This window comes from Ascaphus truei, chromosome 6, assembly GCF_040206685.1.
Source record: "Ascaphus truei isolate aAscTru1 chromosome 6, aAscTru1.hap1, whole genome shotgun sequence".
NCBI classification, from domain to species: Eukaryota; Metazoa; Chordata; class Amphibia; order Anura; family Ascaphidae; genus Ascaphus; species Ascaphus truei.
In genome coordinates this window covers 76,936,136-76,958,161 of record NC_134488.1, presented here as the reverse complement: position 1 = coordinate 76,958,161, position 22,026 = coordinate 76,936,136, and the positions used below count along the sequence as shown (strand labels likewise).

Below are 22,026 nucleotides of genomic sequence, written 5' to 3'. Positions count from 1 at the left end.
AAATACAGTGCTTAGATTACAGAAAAAAGATTACAAGAACATACAGTTACAATAAATGCAGAACAGTTTCTTAAAATAACAGGTATACAAAATAAAACAGAAATTTCTATACGGTACATTACCATATGCCATAGGTTTTCCCCCAGAGAGGACCCTGGTGTAGAATATTGAAAATTCACGTGTTTGATCCCAAAACACACCTTATATTGAATTCTAATTTCATATCTCCAGGGCACGACCTATATACTATTCTTTTCCCATTGAAGACCACATAAGCCCACCCCTGACGTAAATCAGCTGCTAGGTTGACGGTTTTACGACAGAGAAAAAAAACGCCTAAAAATGGGATGTGTCCAATGTATAATAAGTCCAAAGATAGTTACCCCTCAATGGGAGAGAAAACATAAAAAGTTCCTTGATATGTAGTTTACTATATATCAATGAACCTTTTTTATTGTTTCCCTCCCATTGAAGGGTAATATATATATACACACACACACACACACACGAGGGAAAAGAGTAACTTGGGGGTAGCTTTAGGGAAGATACGTGAATGAGACCGCAATCACCATTGTAGATGTATGCACAGGATAGAATGACAGGTGCTAGAAGGGTATAGGTACAGTAGTAACAGTGTTGATCAAAAGATTGATCAATCTTTTGATCAACACGGGTAGCTTTAGGGGTCAGATCAAAGTGGCTCCCTATCTCCTGTTGGCCCCTCCTGCTAATAATTTCATTACTAGTGTCCGAAGGGGCTGGGTCAGCAGGAGACTGTAGGAGGCAGTTCTAATCTGGAGTTAACCACCAACAGCTGCATCTGAGAAGTTGGCATGCTGGGTGGGCTCCTCCCATCCCCCAAAACCATCACTGTACTCCCCTCCCCCAAAACCATCACTGTTCCCAATACATCCCCTAAGCCACAGAGGTAATTGGCTAGAAAGTGGTGGGAGGGGACATTAATATAATCTCAGGCTTTGGTTTATTTCTGCCTCGGATTTGGGTCCTTAGATTCGAGCAATGGAAGATCCTAAACTAACAGATTCCAGGAATCCAACACCCCCTCAGTTCAGGGGTGTTCAGATTTCAGGACTCCTGAACCACCCATCATTGGCCACCATTATAATATGAAAGGGGAATAGCAAGAACAGTTAAAGGAGCCATTCCGCTTATTTTTTTTTAACATAAAGATGTAGCTAACGTAACTGTCTTCAGTGCCACTTTCACCCACGCTCATGTGATCATGGTGGTCATGGAACTGGATGAATAACACTGCACGGAGTCCCATTCGGAAGCATAGAATCCCCATAGCATGTCCGCGGCACAAACTGTATCCAGCTATGCAGACTTTCACTTTTGCAATCGTGACACTGGACACAGTAAGTCTAGCTACATATATAGGAATCAGGAGCTGAAGATGGTTAACTTCCCGAGATGATTATGGAAAAAGGTGCTGGTGTTACACTCCATTTCAGGGGAAATAAAAGGGAGGGTTAATCTCCATCATGATGCGGGAAAATAGGAAGCCACAACATTTATATAGCACCCTTATCCAGGACATGCATCATGAAGTGCAAGCAGCACCTTCTCCGCAAAGTCTGTCAGGAAGCAGGGAGTTCACTGAGTTGAAATTAGCTCAAGAGACTCCCTGCTTCCCACATATATAAAATAAAAGGTGGCGGAGGGTTAAGGTAAGACTGGTCCTTACCCCAATAAAACAAAACACATACCATCAACGCTCAAGTGTAAACAGAGAACATTTTTATATTCTGTATGAAATAAATGTTTTTAGATGGTCTTTGGAATCGCTTCTATCTGAACTTAAATAAGTAGCAAGACTCTAAATCTGTGAAATATTCTAATTCTCAACTAAAGTTTATTGTGTTGTGTTGACAAACAATGTAAGCCTCTGTATTTTGACAGTTTTTGATTTTCAAAGTATGCCTATTACAATGTTTTCAGAACCAGTTTTTAACTTTAGAGTAATGGGGCCTATTTTATTAGCTTTGAAGTTGTAGTTGACAAACCGGGTGGTTTTACATGTTCAGAAGTCGCGGAATGAAGTGTGAAAAAAAGTATTCTCTATAAAAAGTTAAAAACCACACGGTTTAACATGCAATTTGCCTGGATTGCACTTAATTTTGAAGCAAAATAACCCCGAAGGTGGAGCTAGCTCCTTCCAGAGCCTGAAATATGGCTTTTTCATGTAGGGCTCCTCCTCCCCTATTTTAGGCTCCTTGAGGTGACGAGGAAAAAAATGCGAGTTGTTTGAAGCGCTTTAGCCTTTTGCACTTTTTGGGGCTACTAGAATTCAAGCAGTTTGCAATAAATCTGAGTTTGGTCATTCCACACAGATTTGCACAGCTGGAATGAAACCGCTTTAAAAAAGCCTTTTCTGCGCGGTTTGGACATACAAGAAGGGCTTCCAGAATTGCATACTGTAGCATGCCAAGCCACTTCTAAAGGGCACTCTAGAAGTGGGTGGCCACACTTTGGAGCTACGAGAATAGACTCCACAGTCTTCAGGTATCAACATGGTGAGATAAGCATTTCTAAATGTTTGTAGTAAATATAATTCAAGAAAAAAACCCTAAACCCCATAGCAGTTACATCTAATGTCAACAGTTTTCAACTGAGATGGATTTTAGTGTTTATGTTTACACTGTAAATCTTTCTGTAATCAATATAAGACATGGACTGTAAATGGGAACTCTTGTTTAATGAACAACTTTGGTTGCTGGTCTTATTTGCCAATAGAAGCACCCTGAATACTACATGGTGGCAATGGATAGGAGGATACGTCAGAGTTTACAATCACTCCCATTGCAAACCCACAGCACTTAAAAATTTGATAACAAACACAGTGAGTTTGAGGCAGAGCTGAAAATTAGATTGCCAGATGTAGAAACTGATTTAAAACTGCAAGTGAAAATAAATTAGAAACAGTTTTTCAAATTCTGTTTGTAAATCAGACTCGCTTCATCTTCTAACTTCCATGGATGTTTTCCTCTTTCTGCAGACACACAATTTTCCACAAATTCAGAGAGTGTATGCACAACAACAGGATGTGTTACAGCAGGTATGTATATAGATATATTTGTGTAACGGTTATTCCACCCCACCCAATCGCAGATATAGTGTGGGTGCTGAGAACATACAGAGTTACCAGGTGTGGTGCTTTACCTGTTGGCTCCCAGGAGGGCTGAGCTTCTGCCACGGGGAACCTGGGGAGAGTATATTAAGAGTAATCCTGTACTCGGTGCAGCACCTCCACTTGCGATGGTTCCTAGCAGAGCAGGAATTGATCCTCGCAGGACACATATAAATAACCAGCACAACGTATGTAAACAATCAATGACTTTACTTGCGAGCATAGAAACGTACGTGCATGTAACATCAACAGGTGTCCCTCCCTAGAGAAGACACTAACTACTGCGTCTCGCAGGACGCTAACACTCTTGCGCCACGGCAGACGCCAACACTTCACGCACCACGGCGGACGCCAACACTTCACGCGCCATGGCGGATGCCAACACTTCACCAACCCTCCACCGGATGATCCCACCCCGTGTCCAGTAACCCCACACAATGTCCCACACTACCAAGTCATATAAATGTGTGTGTGACTGCGCAGCCACTACTGTATGTCTGGTAATAGGATTTGTTGGTGCACTTGATGTTACGGATTACCTGCCGAGCACTCCAGTGCTCGGGCCTGCAACTGGATTCACAAAGGATCAGACGAGCTCCTACACGATATCCTGGATACTCCCGCGTGATGATCCGTCAGGGGCGCTCCCACCCTGAAGATAGTCCAGCTCTCTTTAATGACAGAGACTTGGACCCAAGTCTCTCAGCAGGAAACGCAGTGTCCGCTGTTTCCCTAACTAACAAATAACTAATGGGGCAGGGTCCCTAACCTAGGGCCTGTCCCTACAACACTCAGCTACTGTGACTCTCTAGGGGCTACTATCTGGGGCCTAGGGGACTGCTGGCCTAGTGCAGGGAGTCACTGACTCCTGCACCCTACCTCCTTCCCCTAGCTGCTCCGGTCACCAACTGCCAAACGTGCTGCAAGCCCGCGAAAATGTATCAATCTCCTTGCAGGGAGATGCTGCAGCCCTATTGGCTCCCTGGGGTCATGTGGCTCTGCCCCCTTGCACCCTGGGGGAGGACTGCCCCTCACTGCGCATGCGCGACCTATCTGTGTGCCTCCCAGCGCTCCTAGCCCTTGCGCAGGCGTAACGCACCTGGCAATGGCGGCGCCCTGCTCCGCAAGCCGCCGGGACCCCCGCGACGCGACCGCGGCCCTAGCAATGGCCCGGTTGCGTCCCCGGCAACTGGCCCGCTCGCGTCCCTGGCAACCCGGCCGCATCCACCTGAGAAGCGCGCGATGCTAGCGCACGCCCCCGCACTTCACCGGCTGCCCCGTGAGTACCCGAAGGGGCTCTGAGCCCTGACAGGGGACCTGGCTACATCTGTAAAATATATTTTACAGTGCACTACACATGTTTTGTCACAATAAAGCCATGTATGTTTTAATTTATGTGCAATATAGCAACCAATGTGGTTAACCTTCTTACCCCGCTTCACTCTGACAGTGTCATAAAAAAGTGTTTTGCATGTAGTGGTTATACCTAATCTCAAAATGAATACCCTTTAGCATATATGCCTTGCTAACTACTGCCCTGTACAGTATGCCTCCTGCCTTCTGCCTTTAAACTGCTAGAACATCTTGTGTTCTCACATATGATCAACTTTCTTATTTCCCATGCCCTCCTGGACCCTTTACAATCTGACTTTTGTACAGCTCACTGTCAGGATCGCCGCCAGGCTCCGCCCCCAGCACGCGTCACGCGGCTGTACCTCTGACATTCACAGACCGCTATCGGTGCACACGCAGCTGCGCAATGCTTAATTCACGGAGGCGCGCTCCCGCTGTATCGCCACAGCACCCACTCTGCGTCGCACTCCTTGTACGCGCACACGCCGCACGCCAACGAACACTAGCAGCATCAGCTGTGTTACTCCAGTAGTCAATCCTGCCTACTATCGACCCTATCGGCTCGTGGCTTATGTGTGAGGTCATCATCTGCTAGTCCCCGATTGGTGCTTTCCCCTTTTAATGCCTTCCTGTTTCACTTTCACTTTGCTGGACATAAACACTGTTGTGCTGTGTTTGCTGCTTCTTGGATCTTGTCTGTTCCTGTGCCTTGCCTGACTCATGTTGTGACCCCTGCTTGTACCTGGACCTGTCTCTTCTCTACCCCTGGACTTCGGCTTGTTATTGGATCCCTGCTCTCTCCTCTCCTTGATCACAGCTTCGGATAACGATGATTCTTCTCTCTCCTCTCCTCGATCACGGCTTCGGATACGACGATTCTTCTCTCTCCAACCCCGGATCACGGCAAGTACCACGGCTTCCCTGAACACTCCTGCCCCGACCCAGCTCCACGACTCCGACAACGCATTCCGGACCTGGCTCCGTGGTTGTAGGGTGGCAGTTATATACATCCCCACCTCAGCCCCGCGGTCTAGTCCTGTTTGTGGTGAGCGCAGCGTGACACTATGTCCAGCCACACAAACTCGCACCCCGCTGAGGTGGGGTTAGGCCGGTTCCAGTCTGTGAACCGGTCCCAGTCTGAAAACCTGTCCCAGTCTGAAAACCTGTCCCAGTCTGAAAACCGGTCCCAGGCTGTAAATCAGCCCCTGTCTGAAGATCAGTATATATTTGAGAGACTACCTCCGCCTGAAAACCAGTCCCTGTTTTTTCCCGTCTGGGAAAGAGCTCCGTAAAGAACTCCTGATTAAGGCCCAGCGCCTTAGGGAGTTAAAACAGACTATGATCTCCTATGTTCCTGCCCCTGGCTCCCCTGTGACCTGGGAAAACATAAATCCTGTAAAACTGGCGCAGAATCAAGATACCTTTCATAAATTATCCCTGTCTTTGGACCAGTACATAAGAGAGCAGGATCCTATCCTTGCCTGTGACGCTGCTTTGGGACTGCTTCCCTGCGCTACCAGTCCTGTTGCTAAACCCCTGGATTTACCGCCTTCTCCTGGTAATTACCAAGCAGACTTTGTTCCTCTTAAAGCACCAACGCTAGATGAACCTAGGCAACTAGAAGGGACCAGGCTTTCGTTTGGTGAGAGGCAGCGCAGATGACGCGCAGGTCTATGCCTATACTGCGGGAACAATGGGCACCTACTGGCTACCTGTCCGCTGAGACCGGGAAAACTCCACAACCCAGTAAAAGTCGGGAGGATCACGCCGGGCACCGCATCCTCACCACCCTTGCAACCTTCCAATAGGATCAACCTCCCCATCACCATTTCCGGAGAGACCTTCCGAGTCACGACACAGGCTTTCTGGACTCCGGGTCGGGGGGAAACTTTATTGACCAAGAATTCGCGGAGAGACACCGAATACCCTTGGTACTTAAGGATCGTCCCGTGGCTCTCGAAGCGATAGATGGCCGCCCGCTGCAACCCGCGTTCATCTCCCTTTAGACTGTACCCATCCAGATTTTGACCGGGGAGTCTCACTCCGAGACTATACAATTGGACGCCATTCATGCCCGCTCGGCAGACGTCATACTGGGGCTTCCGTGGCTGCGGACACACAACCCCCTAATCGACTGGACGGAGTCTATGCCTATCTGCTGGAGCCCTCAATGTCAGAAGCATTGCTTACCCCCTTCAAAGACTTTGGCGGGAGTGTCTGTACCTGATCCAGACAGAGTACAACTTCCAGTAGAATACGAGGACTTCCGGGATGTCTTCAACAAACAGCAAGCAGAGGAACTTCCACCGCATCGCCCATATGACTGCCCCATCGATTTGTTGCCCGGTGCCATTCCACCTAGAGGTTGCTCCTATCCACTGTTTCTGCCTGAGACTAAAGCTATGAAAGACTACATTCAGGAGAATCTTCAGAGGGGTTTTATTCGAAAATCTTCCTCACTTGCTGGCGCAGGCTTCTTTTTTGTAAAAAAGAAGGATGGCTCGCTCTGTCCTTGTATTGACTATCGCGGCCTCAACAAGATTACCGTAAAGAATCGTTATCCTCTCCTGTTAATCTCCGAACTGTTCGATAGACTACAAGGCACCAACATCTTTACCAAGTTGGATCTACGAGGGGCCTACAACTTGGTAAGGATTCGTCAGGGAGATGAGTGGAAGACGGCCTTCAATACTCGTGATGGGCACTACGAGTACCTAGTGATGCCGTTTGGTCTCTGCAATGCACCAGCTGTATTTCAAGACTTCGTTAATGAAATCTTCAGGGACCTGTTAGACCAACATGTAATCGTGTACCTGTATGACATTTTGATCTACTCCAAAGACACTCAGGAACATCCAGTACATGTTAAACAAGTTCTTCAAAGGCTACGGGAGAATAAGCTCTTTGCCAAACTGGAGATATGCCACTTTCATCAGTCTTCAACTTCCTTCCTCGGTTACATTATTTCGGACACAGGACTCGCCATGGATCCCGACAAGGTCAAAGCAGTTACGGACTGGCCGTGTCCATTATCTCTTAAAGCCGTGCAAAGATTTCTTGGGTTCGCAAATTACTATCGTCGGTTTATTCAAAACGTCTCCTCTATAGTGGCACCCATTACGGCTTTAACCCAAAAAGGGGCGGATCCAACACACTGGTCTCCCGAAGCCTCCAGAGCGTTTGAAAAATTAAAGAAAGCTTTTTCTTCTGCTCCCATCTTGGTACACCCAGATCCAGGGTTACCTTTTACGCTGGAAGTGGATGCCTCCGACGTAGGAGTTGGGGCAATACTGTCTCAGAGGAAAAACCCACAGGCCCGCTTGCATCCTTGTGCATTTTTTTCCAAAAAAAATTCTTCTGCGGAGAGAAACTACGATGTAGGAAACCGCAAACTCCTCGCAGTAAAGAAAGCCTTAGAAGAATGGCGACACATTCTCGAGGGTACTGAGACACCAGTTACTATCCTGACTGACCACAAGAATTTACTCTACATTGAAGGTGCGCGTCGCTTGGGGTCACGACAGGCACGGTGGTCCCTATTTTTCACCCTATTTAACTTTCTTATATCGTATATTCCTAGTTCCAAAAACGTAAAAGCCGATGCACTATCCAGACAATTCCTGGTCGAGGACTGAGCAGAGGATCATCAACAAACTATACTTCCTCCCGCATGTATTTTGTCTGCCAACACCTTTGACACCTTACCACACATTACCAGGGCTCAACGTAACATCCCTCTAGGCCTCAAGGTTCCAGAAGGACGTCTGTTCACTCCCACGAACTTCCATAGGAAAGTGATGGAATGGGGTCATGCTTCCAGGACCGCTGGTCATCCTGGCACCAGGAGAACAATCGACTTGTTGGAGCGCACCTTCTGGTGGCCAGGCATGCGCAAAGACATTGAAAAATGTGTGGCTTCATGTCCCATATGTGCTCAGAATAAGACGCATCGCAATAGGCCGGCTGGCCTTCTTCAACCACTACCAATTCCAGATCGTCCATGGACATATCTCTCCATGGATTTTATCGTGGAGTTACCCAGCTCTAAAGGGATGAACACCATACTGGTGGTTGTGGATCGCTTTTCTAAACAGGCGCATTTCATGCCACTCAAAAGTTTGCCCAGCGCACCTAAACTCTCAGAAGTCTTCGTCAAGGAGATTTTCAGACTCCACGGTACTCCACAAGTCATAGTCTCGGATCGAGGCTCGCAATTTATCTCCAGATTCTGGAGAGCCTTCTGCCAACGTCTGGGCATTTCACTTCATTTCTCCTCTGGGTACCATCCACAAACGAATGGACAAACGGAAAGGACCAATCAGTCCTTAGAACAGTTCATTCGCTGTTTTGTCTCGGATTCACAGGACAATTGATCTGATCTCCTCCCATGGGCAGAATTTTCTCATAATAACCTTAGAAGTGAGTCCACTCAACAGTCCCCCTTTTTCACGAATTATGGATTTCATCCCTCGGCCTTTCCTTCCACAGTCTCCAGTTCGGGAGTTCCCGAAGCCGAGGACAGAATCCACTGCCTCCAGGACTCTTGGGAGAAGATTCAGGGGAACTTGAAACAAGCCATCAGTATGCAGAAGAAACAAGCCGATCGTCACCGGCGGGAGGTTCCATCTTTTACTCCTGTACCTCTGACATTCACAGACTGCTATCGGTACGCACGCAGCTGCGCAATGCTTCATCCGCGGAGGCGCGCTCCCGCAGTATCGCCACAGCACCCACTCTGCGTCGCACTCCTCGTACGCGCGCACGCTGCACGCCAACGAACACTAGCAGCATCAGCTGTGTTACACCAGTAGTCAATCTTGCACTACCCTATCGGCTCGTGGCTTATGTGTGAGGTCATCATCTGCTAGTCCCCGATTGGTGCTTTCCCCTTTTAATACCTTCCTGTTTCACTTTCACTTTGCTGGACATAAACACTGTTGTGCTGTGCTTGCTGCTTCTTGGATCTTGTCTGTTCCTGTGCCTTGCCTGACTCGTGTTGTGACCCTTGCTTGTACCTGGACCTGTCTACCCCTGGACTTCGGCTTGTTATTGGATCCCTGCTCTCTCCTCTCCTTGATCACGACTTCGGATAACGATGATTCTTCTCTCTCCTCTCCTCGATCACGGCTTCGGATACGACGATTCTTCTCTCACCAACCCCGGATCATGGCAAGTACCACGGCTTCCCCGAACTCTCCTGCGCCGACCCAGCTCCACGACTCCAACAACGCATTCCGGACCTGGCTCCGTGGTTGTAGGGTGGCGGTTATATACATCCCCACCTCAGCCCCGTGGTCTAGTCCTGTTTGTGGTGAGCGCAGCGTGACACTCACACAACAATAAACATATATAACCAGTCCCAGGTAATCATTCCAATAGAGGAGGTAAACAAAAAGTCCAATCTTTGCTGTGGGGGTTAAATGCTGCTCTCGTAGGGGGGTTATATATAATATATACACACAGCTGCAACTGCCGGTTGTTGACCACTTGCCTTGAGAATTCTGCACGTAAACCCATCCCATGCGGCGCAATTCCAGCTGCCAGACTAATGGCCCATTGGGATTAACACAGCGGGGGTCCCTCCGTTTTAATGGGACTCACGGGCCACCTGCAAATCAAAAAAAATGCAACAAATAAAAAAGACATTCAATTTCAATTAAAACAATTGCCCATAAACCAATTGATTGGCACAGTGGCACTCCTATGCCCTATGGGCATGTGTTGCCACTATTGCAGTCAATGTGCAACCTGCAAATAACAAAAAACAAGCACCAAATAAAAAGACATTCAATTTCAATTTAAAAAAATGCCAATAAACCAATTAACTGGCACAGTGGCACACCAATGCTCTATGGCACATGGGTTGTGACATGGGAGAATTTAAACATGGCCGCTGGTGATACCGGCATCCCATAACGGGGCCTTTAACTCAAGAAGTTGGGGGGCCCCAGACCTGAAATCAATGCGGTTCAGCTCCGGAGACCCCCTACTACAATAATATATTATAAAAATAAAATAAAAGCCCCGCAATCACCTGTTAGAGGTGCGCAGGTAGAGGGACTGATTCAGCCTATCTCTTACTGGTGGAACCCGGTAGGATTCACACTGCTGTGCTAATCCGATGGGCAATTACAGCCTGCTATGTACCATCTCGCAAGTGACCATGACATGGTCATGGATTTTCTTTGGGAAGCGTGTACACAGGTAAGCATGTACGTGACAGTATTATATGTGTATGCTATTATTTACACAAACTGAATAGATAATATGCATTTGCAGATTTGAAATATTTCTAGTAATTAAAGAATTAGGGATTTTTCAAGGAAGCTGATGTGGCAATATAATGAAAAACTATATCTATTTGTAGCTGCAAGAATAATTCAGAACATGGACCCAACTATTGAGCCTTGCTCCGATTTTTACCAATATGCCTGTGGTGGTTGGTTAAACAAACATGTTATACCCGAAACCAGCTCAAGATACAGCATCTTTGACATTCTTAGAGATGAAATGGAAATCATTTTAAAGGGTAAGCCATGGTGATTTACATCATATCTGATGTGGGTTGTGGGTTCATTATTGTCTCTGTGCATTCAATTACTTAACTTAATGTGTAATGTCAATGCAAACTTATTGGTTAAAGTACATACTTTTTTCAATAAAAATACAAATGTTCAAAAAAGTTGTTTGATACGCTGTAAATACACTGTATGTGAACATGGAACCTATATGATATAGCATAGCATTTTAAGAGGTTAAATGGTTATTTCATATTAAACGTTATTGGACAAAGTTCAGTATGTTTTAGAAATGGCTGTACCTTGTTACTTCCATTAGGAAATTTTAGAAAAATAAAAAAAAATAAACTTTTTTTTTTATCAAAGGTTTGCTGGAGATGCCAGACCATGAAGACCGCAATGCTTTCAAAAAAGCTAAAACGTTATATAAATCCTGCATGAATGAGAGTAAGTATTTCACCTTCAAGTACAATTACTAAAATCATATTTCATTTCTAGTGGAATGTCTTATCCAGCTTCTTTTCACTTAAATAACTGCAAAGATTACATTGAACTAGAAGCAGCGACTGACTACAAAGAATCTCCATAACCAACAATACAGATTTTTAACCACAGTAGGGGTTTCTACTTTGAGGTTTAGAAGGTAAAGTTTATTTATTTTAAAATAATTTCAGGGGAAAGCCATGATACTCTAGTTTTATGTATTTATTTGTTATGTATCACAGTAGGGGCATGTCATAGGTCACCAGCTGTAGTTATTGTGTGTGCCCAATATTCTTGTGTGGGTCTGTTCTATACAGAGATGAAGCTTTAAACTCTTTGCTATTGTTAGTCTTGGCTCAGGTCTCAACGTAGTATATTCATTCTGTATACTGTACAAATGTGGCATTCTTATACTTCTTATACACATTTTAATTTATCAGACCTCTTATTTACTTCCTTTTTATACATTTTGTAATAACCTGTTGTGGATAATACATCCTTGACAAGAGGGCTTTTGTTTTAAACGAGATTTTGGAAATCATAAATAAGATCTTCACAGTGTGTGTATCGGCCTGTTTCTTATTTGTAAATCCATACGATTACTGTGTGCCAATACTTTTCCACAAACTAGTATAATAGTGTCAATTATTTCGCGAATGGTTGGAACTGAAGTATTTAGTTTAACACTTGCTTAATAAATAAAAACTCAGTCAATAGACTTGTTGACAACTTTGCTTTCATTCTAGGTGTGATTGAGCAGAGAGATTCGTTACCTCTGTTAGAACTTTTAGCTGTGGTTGGAGAGTGGCCAGTTGCTTCTGCAGATTGGAACATAACCAAAGGTAACACTCTGAGCTTCTATCCTTCCAGTTTCTACTTTGCAATAACGTCATATAAATACTATTTATCATCCTCGAGAGAATTAAGTGAAATGAGTAAAATTGCCTCTGGACTGAGACCTTCTTTACAAACTAAAATTCCAAAAGTGCGTAAATACCTGCCCCCCTTGAGGTTTTACTGTCATGTTTTTTCTTTTTCTTGTTTTAATATTTGTGTAACTGTATTCTTATGTTTATAATATTTGTTTCAATAAATTTTGAGTTAAAAAAAATAAAAGTCAGCTCAATTACCTTACATTATATTAGCGCTGTAGATCTGTAAAATGCTATGAATCACATCACAGTATTGTGATATTTAAATAGTGTCTCCTTGTGAGTTTGGTTAGCAATGAACACGAAATATAACGTTTTGTTGAACAACCGGACAAGTAATTAGTACATTGCCACAGTTCATTAACTATCATTCTTTCTTAATTTTCTCTTGCTTTCATTTCTAATAGAGTCACATTGGAGCTTGGAGGAAAATCTATCCCTTTTGAACTGGAGATTTAACAAACGAGTTCTTGTTGATATGTTTGTATGGAATGATGACCGGGATTCCAGCAGGCACATCATTTATGTATGGAAAAACTTGTCCTTTAACTTTTTCGCACATATATTTCATTTATGAAATAGCAGAATACTGTAGCTCAATTACTAAACATTTAACCTAGTGGTTCCTCAATCAAAAAATGTGCTGATACATTATTAAGATGCTTTTTAAGGGGAATATGTTACAGTTTTTATTTTTCTCCACTTTAATACATTAAAGCAATTAGCAGATTATTATGATGAAAGTCTATGGAACAAAACCATTTTGATCCACATTAGATTGCTACAGACCATACTGTATTGCTCACATGTACATCTGTCTAAGTCACATTGTTGCCTTAAAAATGAGTATTTTTATTGGTGATATAATATTTTCCTGCAGGAAAGTGTTGCAATAAATAGCATTGCACTTAACTGTATTGGCCTATTGTGCACAGTATTTGGTTGGTACATTTAAACACTGACATATGCTTGTAAAACTAGGTTTTTTTCATTCTCTTTTTAATCTAAACCCCACACAAAAAGGAAAAGGAAAACAGGAAAGCACTAAACCCTGCCCCAGAAGATATTGTACTATTATTATTCTGCAATTACCGTTTAATCTATTCATTTTATAGGTTTAATACACCATGCTCTAAAAATAGAGGCCCGGGTGTACTAACCTCCATTAGGCTGCGTAACCTAAATTAATGCTAGGTTAATAGTAACGTCTATCCACTAAATATCCCATATGCAATAAAGGCCGTTCAGGTTAACGCTGGGAATTAGGTGATGTTATTCCCTTCCAGACACTGAAATATGGGTTTTGCTGGAGAGAGTTAAGAGGAGAGATAATCACCTAAAGGTAGTGTAATGTGAAGCTTACGTAAGGCAGTGCCAATTTCATTTGATGTGAAGTCTATACTAATGAGTAAAACAACTTTTTTGTTTGTTGCTTTTGCATATGATAACCTTTGTAACTATTCGTTAATAGCAGAGGAAAATCGGAGACACGCTTCATAACTGTGCTCTGAAAAAGTGAGCATACAGTAGAGGCAACGTTTATTCTAACATTTGCCGTAAACTAGCCGGGTTACATTCTGGGTATGTGCTGGGTATGTGCTGGGTATGTTCTGGGCTAGTTTGAGGCACGTTTAAGGCATTTCTGCATTGACTAACGACCCATAGGATTAACACAGCAGGGATCCCTGGCATTCCAATTCAGTTTGAATGGGACTGCCAGGGACCCCCGCTGTTAATCTGATAGGCCATTAATCAATGCAGAAATGCTGGGGCTAGTTTAAGGAAAGTTTAAGGCATGTATTCAGAATGTACCTGGGTGTTTCCTGTTTTTTTGCGGGAATTACCACTGGTTTTTGTTCGAATAAGAGTTGCCTCTACTGTAAGTCATCTTGTCAAAGATGTGAATAATTCCAGGTCATCATAATATAAGAAAAATTCCAACTATGAATAAAGACATGTAGTCAGTATACGATTGCTAACCAGTGTGTCAGTCATATATTACTCCTAGTATGGGGAAAGTACTGTAGGTATCATCAGTAAATGAAGGATAAAGAAGTGGGATGACCAAGGCATCAATATGAAAGGACAAGTGGCCCCCACTAGTTCCTAATGTCCTGAGATATTCCCCTGGTGCTAGACTGAAAGAACTCCAAATGATGAACACATAAAAGTTGATTGTTGTTCAAAGTACTCACACTTGATAGCTGCAGATCCTGTAGTCAGCGTGCTGCTGTCTTATTTTGTCAGGAGAGTAGTTTCCCAGGAAGGGAGGGTGGACAGCGCACAGCTTGTTGGAATAGGTAATGAAAAAATGACGGTGGCTGGATCCAAAGGTTAATAAAAAAAGGTATTCTTTATTGTCAAAACATACACCAGACACTCACAAAGCCTTGTGAGAGAAACCTCTGATGCATTTCGGGCTGGCCTGCCCTTTGTCAAAGAGTTTTTCATTACCTATTCAAACAAGCTGTGCACTGTTCACCCTCCCTTCCTGGGAAACTACTCTCCTAACTATGCGTTAAAATCAGACACTATTAATTTTGGTAATTTAATGTTATTTACCCAGAATTAGCTGAGCCTAGTATACGTATCGGGCCCTGAATGTGCTCATACATACAGAATAAATGAATGCTTCTTAGGTAATATACTTATTCTGTACTGTTGTGACCCAGAAGACTGCAAGTAAGTACAGTACTTTGGCTCCTTGAATCAGGGCAAATAATGTTAGGTCACCTAAAACAGTAGCTGACAGAATTTTCACAGAGTTTAACACAAGTAATTCTTTGATAACCAAATTAAAACTACACTAATAAAATATAACATTTTATACCCATGTTCACATACTCTTCAACTACAGTAGCTGGCAATTTCCCAGTACTTATATTTTAAGATAAACAAAATTTATTTTGTTTAGATTGATCAACCAAGTCTTGGCATGCCTTCCCGGGATTATTATTTCAATAGTGGAAATTATGAAAAGGTACGTACATTTTTTATTATTTATTTTTAAAGTTGGATGCTTTAAAATGGAGCAAAATGGTGACTGGAAAGAGATCATCAAAATTAGCAACTGGAAATGTACTGTTTATTCTATTCTTTAACAACACAAGAAAAGTAAGTACGGGGAATCCATTGGAATTAAGAGAAAACTGTTTTTAGTGCAAGAAGGATACATTTGTGAATTCTGACTGATGCATGACTTTGTCATGTTCTTTCTTTTGTGTTGTTACATTTGAAGATTGGAACTCATGATGTTTAATGCCCGAGTGCCTTTTTCATCACATTTCACTGTCAAAGTTTAAAAACTAAAAACGTTGGTGTAAAATACTTTTCTTTTCCTAAAATCTGTCAGGAAAGCTCTGATCAAACCACAGCAACTTTGAAATAACAGCACATGCCTTCTTAATAAGCCCCCAATGACACCGTGTTCTGTATTCCAGGAAACATGTTGTGCATTTGGGCCTACTTTTGAAAGCTCCTAATCTATGTGTGCAAAATATCAGACAAGGTGTTTTATGTCTGAGCACGTCCTTGCTATTGCTAACATTAGGTGGGACTTGGGTTTTTAAAAGGAGTGAAAGCAGCATGGGCTATTGGCACACTTCTGTTGTGTGTGTTCTTGTGGATTATTTATTTGTTGTTACTTCTCAACCCACCTATTCAATTTCAGGGATACATACAGTTAAATGTGAAATAACTTCCATTCACATGATCTGTGTATGTTACTTTACTAAATAGGGACCAATTTGAGGTTAAAAAAAAAAGACTTCCCAGAATTATATAATATAACGGAGAACATAGCATTGAGAAAAGAAGAAATCACATAAAGCAATGATCTTTAAAGTCACAACACTTTAACATAAACTGTGTCATGTTCACGCTTAAGCTGGCAAACACCAGGTACACTGGTAAAAAAATACTACTGACCGCCCAGACCTTTCTTTACCTCCCCACTGGAGCACTATAAGGAACAAACAACAGAACTTGCAGGCCCTCCTCTAATTCACTGCAACCACCAAGGATAGCTTGTGGGGTGTGCATGAGGCTACCTACTTATAGACTCTGACTGAGTGCTCTCCAACTTGTCCACTCACTGGTGGTTCCTGGTCCTCTGACACCCTACTTACACAAGCTCATTAAAAATACATTGTGCTCAGTGATACCTCTCTGCACTAAACAATACACAAAAATATACTTTTGGTGTGCGTACCCTCAGGAGTGAAAAGTTAACTTAAGACAAAGACAGAACAGATTATGCATTGGATAAAAAACATACAGCTAAAAAAATTGTATTAAATGAAAAGGGATAATAGTAGGAAAACCTATAGGGACCATACAATACATGTAGTTGGAACAGCAATATTCAGAAGGCTTGTTACAGTAGAGGTAGGGTAGTGAATCAGTCTATCTACTTTAACCCATGTCCCCCCCCCCCCCCGGTCGCAGATTGGACCTCTAGGGTGTAGTGAGGGCTGGTTACATGCATGTGGGTGGTGCGTACCTGTGAGGAACAGGAGGGCCTGAGTCTCCCGCAGTGGTATAGGGGATAACAGGGACAGGCTTCTGGGGTATATGCCTCCATCTTCTTTAGCAACAGTGGTGCAGCGCCTACATCTCTGGCGAGCCTTAAGGAATAAGGTGAAATCCTCCCAGAGAAGCCCTGGTCCCAGGGCGAGAGATTTCAATCTCACACAGTCTTTTGTATAAAAGCAACAATGACCTTATTCTGTACAGCGTGTCAGCAGCACACAGCACAATGTACAGGGTCGTGTCCTCCTCTCCTTCTCCTCCAGGCTGTACCCCTGCAGGATGGGCTGTATGGGGCTTCAATACCCCCCACACCCACCCAAGGGTATACCCTCTTGGTGAGGCAAGATCCCCCCTCACCCCCTGAGCAGGGTGAGGGGCATTGGTCCACCAGATATAGTTCTGTCAGCTCTAAACAAGCTGGTCTTATCCCTCTCCTCCAAACACAGATGTCACTCTAATCATGGCTCTCAGCTCCCAGGACAGAACAGCTCAGGTCTCAACCCAGGACAGACCAGAACTTCACTAACTGTCACTTACAGGAATAGGCAGTATTAACTTTAGCCAGCCCCACCCCTCATGATGTCAGCAGGCCTTCCCCTGTGTCTCATGCCAGCACACAGAGACAGGTGCCTACCTCCACCAATCACGGCAGGGCTTGAAGCGGGGAAACCCATAATAACTACTGGCGGCTTGCCCTTAGCAGGACTTACACCAGTAGGAGAAAGATATATAGCCCCCATTTCTTACCGGGGCTACACTACACTGAATGCACCTACAGAATGAAGACAAAGTGCTGAGATCTGAGCTCAAACTTACAGTATACTGAATTTCCTTCTGATCTACTCAGAGATATGAACTTATATAGTTAGGTGGACTAGAAGGAGAAGGAGCTGATGTTATCCATCACCTTCCCCGGAATAATACATTAGTTATTTCCTGACAGTGTTACGATATTTCTAATTTTTCCAACGAAATACTCTTACTTAGAGAAATAATAAAAAGTGTATATTTCTCTGTGATATCTCAAGATCCTATTTTATTAATTGTTCACACATATAAGTTTAATCATGCAATGTCACAATTATAACCTGGACATTCATTAACAAAATATTACAATTAATGATACCATACATGTAACAAACAGGTGTCAGTGTCCTTTGTATGACCAATGTGAAACGTGAGTTAAGGCTAGTCCTCAACCTTTATGTGTAAAAGGGCACAATCAGAACTACTGGTCATATGAGGAAGGATTAGGGGGAAACATATTCATCAGTAAAACATTCAGATGTGGATGCTAAACGACCTCTAGCTGTTATGCTACAACAGGACTCTCGGAGGATTTATAGGTAGCAGTTGTAGGAGTACTGTAGATAGGGGAGGGATTGGTGCAATATATAATTGACCTAAATTTGCATCTGTAGGTGTCTGTTATTTTTATTCCTCCAGGAAACCACAGATGGCAGCTGTCTGACAATTGGCCGGTAATGGAATTAACACACTGCGCGGATCGCTGCTTCTGAATGGGACACCTCCTGGGTTAATCCTACCGGGCTGCATCAGTCTGGAAGAGCTAGGCAGAGAGAGCTGACAGAATCGGTCAGTCTCCCTGCGTATCTCTAACAAGCGATCGCAATGTTTTTATTTTATTTATTTATTTCATTTGACCTGAAGAAGCTGGCGTGACAACAACTTTTCTTGCACCTGTTGAAGAGGAGAAAGAATACAAGGATGAAGATTAGAAGAAAAGAAAGAATATATGAAAATCTACTCATGTGGCCTCCTCTACAAACAACTGAGGATCGTGGACTTGCGCGTCATGGTGTAATTCAAGATGAGAAAAGAAGAATACCTGCGCCTTAAAAGTCCAATTATATATAGGAAATGTCCAAACGTTACGTGAATAGTCCCAATAGTGTCCTCTGACGTAAGGGCAGTGGAGGAATGGATGCAGCTCCCGCCGTGCAAAGGTGAAATATGTGAAGAGAAAACAAAACAAATTATGGTGCAGTATGCCAAACAATTGGTGCTGACATGATTGTCCAACACAAATAACAACAAAACGAAACAAACAAAACCAGACAAACAGACAAGACAAACACTAGCAAGGCAAATATGAATAAAAGCTATTTAATAAACAACATAAAATAGAGGGTTCCGGAAGACATATAAGATCGCAGCAGGTCCAGATGGGGTAAAATTGGAACCCTACTAACAAGATTTCAAACATTAGCAGTCAATAGAGATGGGTGCCGAACTGTTTGTCCACTGCGGTAGCAGCCGAAGAGCCTTCCTGTGATTCCCCACTTGTTTGGGGCGGATGGTACGTCACTAGGAGGTGGAACTTCCGGGCAGATGTTACGTCACACAGAGGCGGAACTTCCAGGAACGGCGCTCCTTCTCTCTCCTTCCCTCTTAGACCTGGATCGCTGCTTAGCTTACGTCTTCCTTAACCAAAAACAGCTCTAAAAAGATAACTTCCCAACGCATTTCGTGCGCATGCGCACACTTCCTCAGGGGTTTGTGATGGCACTGATACTTGGTGGTATATATACACCATTACTGTGATTCCAATTGGCTAGTTACATAATTGAAATTTTAACACAGCAGTAAAACATGCCTTACTAAACATATAACAACTAAAACAATACAAAATAAACATTAAACATTAAACAATAAACAATATATCAATAAGTCCATCTTTGGATTGCTTCATTATTCAGTTTATTGTTTATTGTTTAATGTTTATTTTGTATTGTCTTAGTTGTTATATGTTTTGTAAGGCATGTTTTAGTGATGTTATGATCGTGGCAACTGCTGTGTTAAAATTTCAATTATGTAACTAGCCAATTGGAATCACAGTAATGGTGTATATATACCACCAAGTATCAGTGCCATCACAATCCCCTGAGGAAGTGTGCACATGCGCACGAAACGCGTTGGGAGGTTATCTTTTTAGAGTTGATTTGGTTAAGGAAGGCGTAAGCTAAGCAGCCGATCCAGGTCCGAGAGGGAAGGAGAGAGAAGGAGCGCTGTTCCTGGAAGTTCCGCCTCCTAGTGACGTACCATCCGCCCCCATCTTTATTGCCTGCTAATGTTTGTAATCTTGAGAGTAGGGTCCCAATTTTACCCCATCAGGACCTACTGCGATCTTATATGTTTTCCGGAACCCTCTATTTTATGTTTATTAAATAGCTTTTATTCATATTTGCCTTGCTAGTGTTTGTCTTGTCTGTTTGTCTGGTTTTGTTTGTTTCGTTTTGTTGTTATTTGTTTTGGACAATCATGTCAGCACCAATTGTTTGGCATACTGCACCATAATTTGTTTTGTTTTCTCTTCACATATTTCACCTTTGCACGGCGGGAGCTGCATCCATTCCTCCACTGCCCTTACGTCAGAGGACACTATTGGGACTATTCACGTAACGTTTGGACATTTCCTATATATAATTGGACTTTTAAGGCGCCAGTATTCTTCTTTTCTTGTGTTATTCATTGTCTGATTGTGCTATCATTTCTTACCAGGCTGCCTATCTTACCTAAACCAGGGTTCACTATTTATACTAGTGTTTATATTTAATTTCCTTTTTAGTGCTGACTTACACCGTCTTTTTTTGTTGTAATTCAAGATGAGTATCATTGCTTCATGGGTCAAGAGTTGGTGCCTCAATTGGATGAGGAGGATGAATATTCATCCCGGCAAAGGTAAGAAACACATTGATTGTATGTTATTTAATTGTGTTTTTTTTTGTTACAATGCCCATTGGTAGGCAATGTGTTTATTTGTGCCCCTTTGAGGGTATAGATAACCACAATGACAATCAATGCATTATTTTGGCTAATGTTTGTTTTTATTGCAATGTATTTTATTTTTGGATGTTTTTTTTTAGGTTGCCTATTCATTGCCATGATGGTAATCAGTGCTCCCATTGTGGGCATAGTTTACCACAGTGACAATCAATGGGTTTATTGCGTACTGTGTCATTTATTGCACAGTACTGTAATATCAATTTTATTTTATTGTGTATTTATTTATTTTTGTAAACAAATGGGCAAAAGCACAATGAACTATTTCACTACTAGTGCTTTTTTCCCATTTGTGTGTGCTGATGCGGGTAGAGGGGGTGGGAGATAGTGGTAGTTGCCCCGGAGCGGGTGGTTAGGCCTCCCGGGTGGGTAGCGGGATTGGTTAACCCCATAATTACCATAGCTGTTAGAACCGCTAAGGTAATTAAAGGGTTACCCCATCCCGCAACCCTCCCAGGAGGCCTAACCACCCTCCCCAGGGCAATTACAATATACCCTTCATTCACCCCATTAAAACACCAATAACCCCTTAATTACAAACGAAAAGAATAGGCAAGCACAGCTTGTATAAGATATAAGAAAAACTGTATTATAAAGATAAAAAAGATAACATCTCTCACTCACATGTGAGAAAACACCAGCAGGTATTGGGTCACTGTAGAGAACGCCTTCAGCTGGTCCCAGCTGAAATCCACGCGATGGTTCCTCTGGTATCAGCGTCCAGCACTGGATCACGGAAGTGACGTCACACACTCTTGCGAATGTTTGCCTCCAATATCACGTCTCGCATCTTAGGCTTCAAGCAGTGGAAGCTAATGCACTTTCTCCTCCCATCTGTATCGGTCTGGTGTCCGCCATACTTGGGGTACAATAGTAAGCTGTCTAGCTCTAAGCAACCACCAATAAGCCTCTCTCAATAGCTCTACGCGGTTTGCAAACTCAGCTTTGGCAGGGGATGATGGTGGTAACCGATAAGGTAATTAAGTGATTACTGGTTTAATGGTTGGGCATCAAACCTTACATGTTGGTGAAGCAGAGGAGGAGGTCAGCCTTCATCCTGACAGGCGTAAGTAAAACATTTATTAATGTAATTTGTACTGTATACTGTATTTGAATGGGCAAAAGCACTAGTAGCCATATTTGGTTATAAGAGCATTTGCACATTACTTTGTCAGGAAGGTTGTTGGGGGTAGATGTGGTGGGTGAAGGGGGTAGTTGCGCCAGGGTGGGAGGTTAGGACCCTCAGGTGGGTAGT

At 43.1% G+C, this 22,026-nt stretch overlaps 1 protein-coding gene across 4 annotated transcripts in view; it reads left to right on the top strand.

Annotated features, from left to right (window-relative positions):
• The window catches only part of MMEL1 (membrane metalloendopeptidase like 1), a 225,643-nt gene that overhangs the window by 141,370 nt on the left and 62,247 nt on the right, over positions 1-22,026 (top strand). For all 4 annotated transcript variants that reach the window (XM_075604884.1, XM_075604885.1, XM_075604886.1 and 1 more), the window contains 6 exons: positions 3,020-3,079; positions 10,872-11,033; positions 11,389-11,469; positions 12,252-12,347; positions 12,845-12,963; positions 15,352-15,417. In XM_075604884.1, coding sequence (XP_075460999.1) covers positions 3,020-3,079; positions 10,872-11,033; positions 11,389-11,469; positions 12,252-12,347; positions 12,845-12,963; positions 15,352-15,417 — 584 coding nt within the window. The remainder of the gene's footprint in view (positions 1-3,019; positions 3,080-10,871; positions 11,034-11,388; positions 11,470-12,251; positions 12,348-12,844; positions 12,964-15,351; positions 15,418-22,026) is intronic.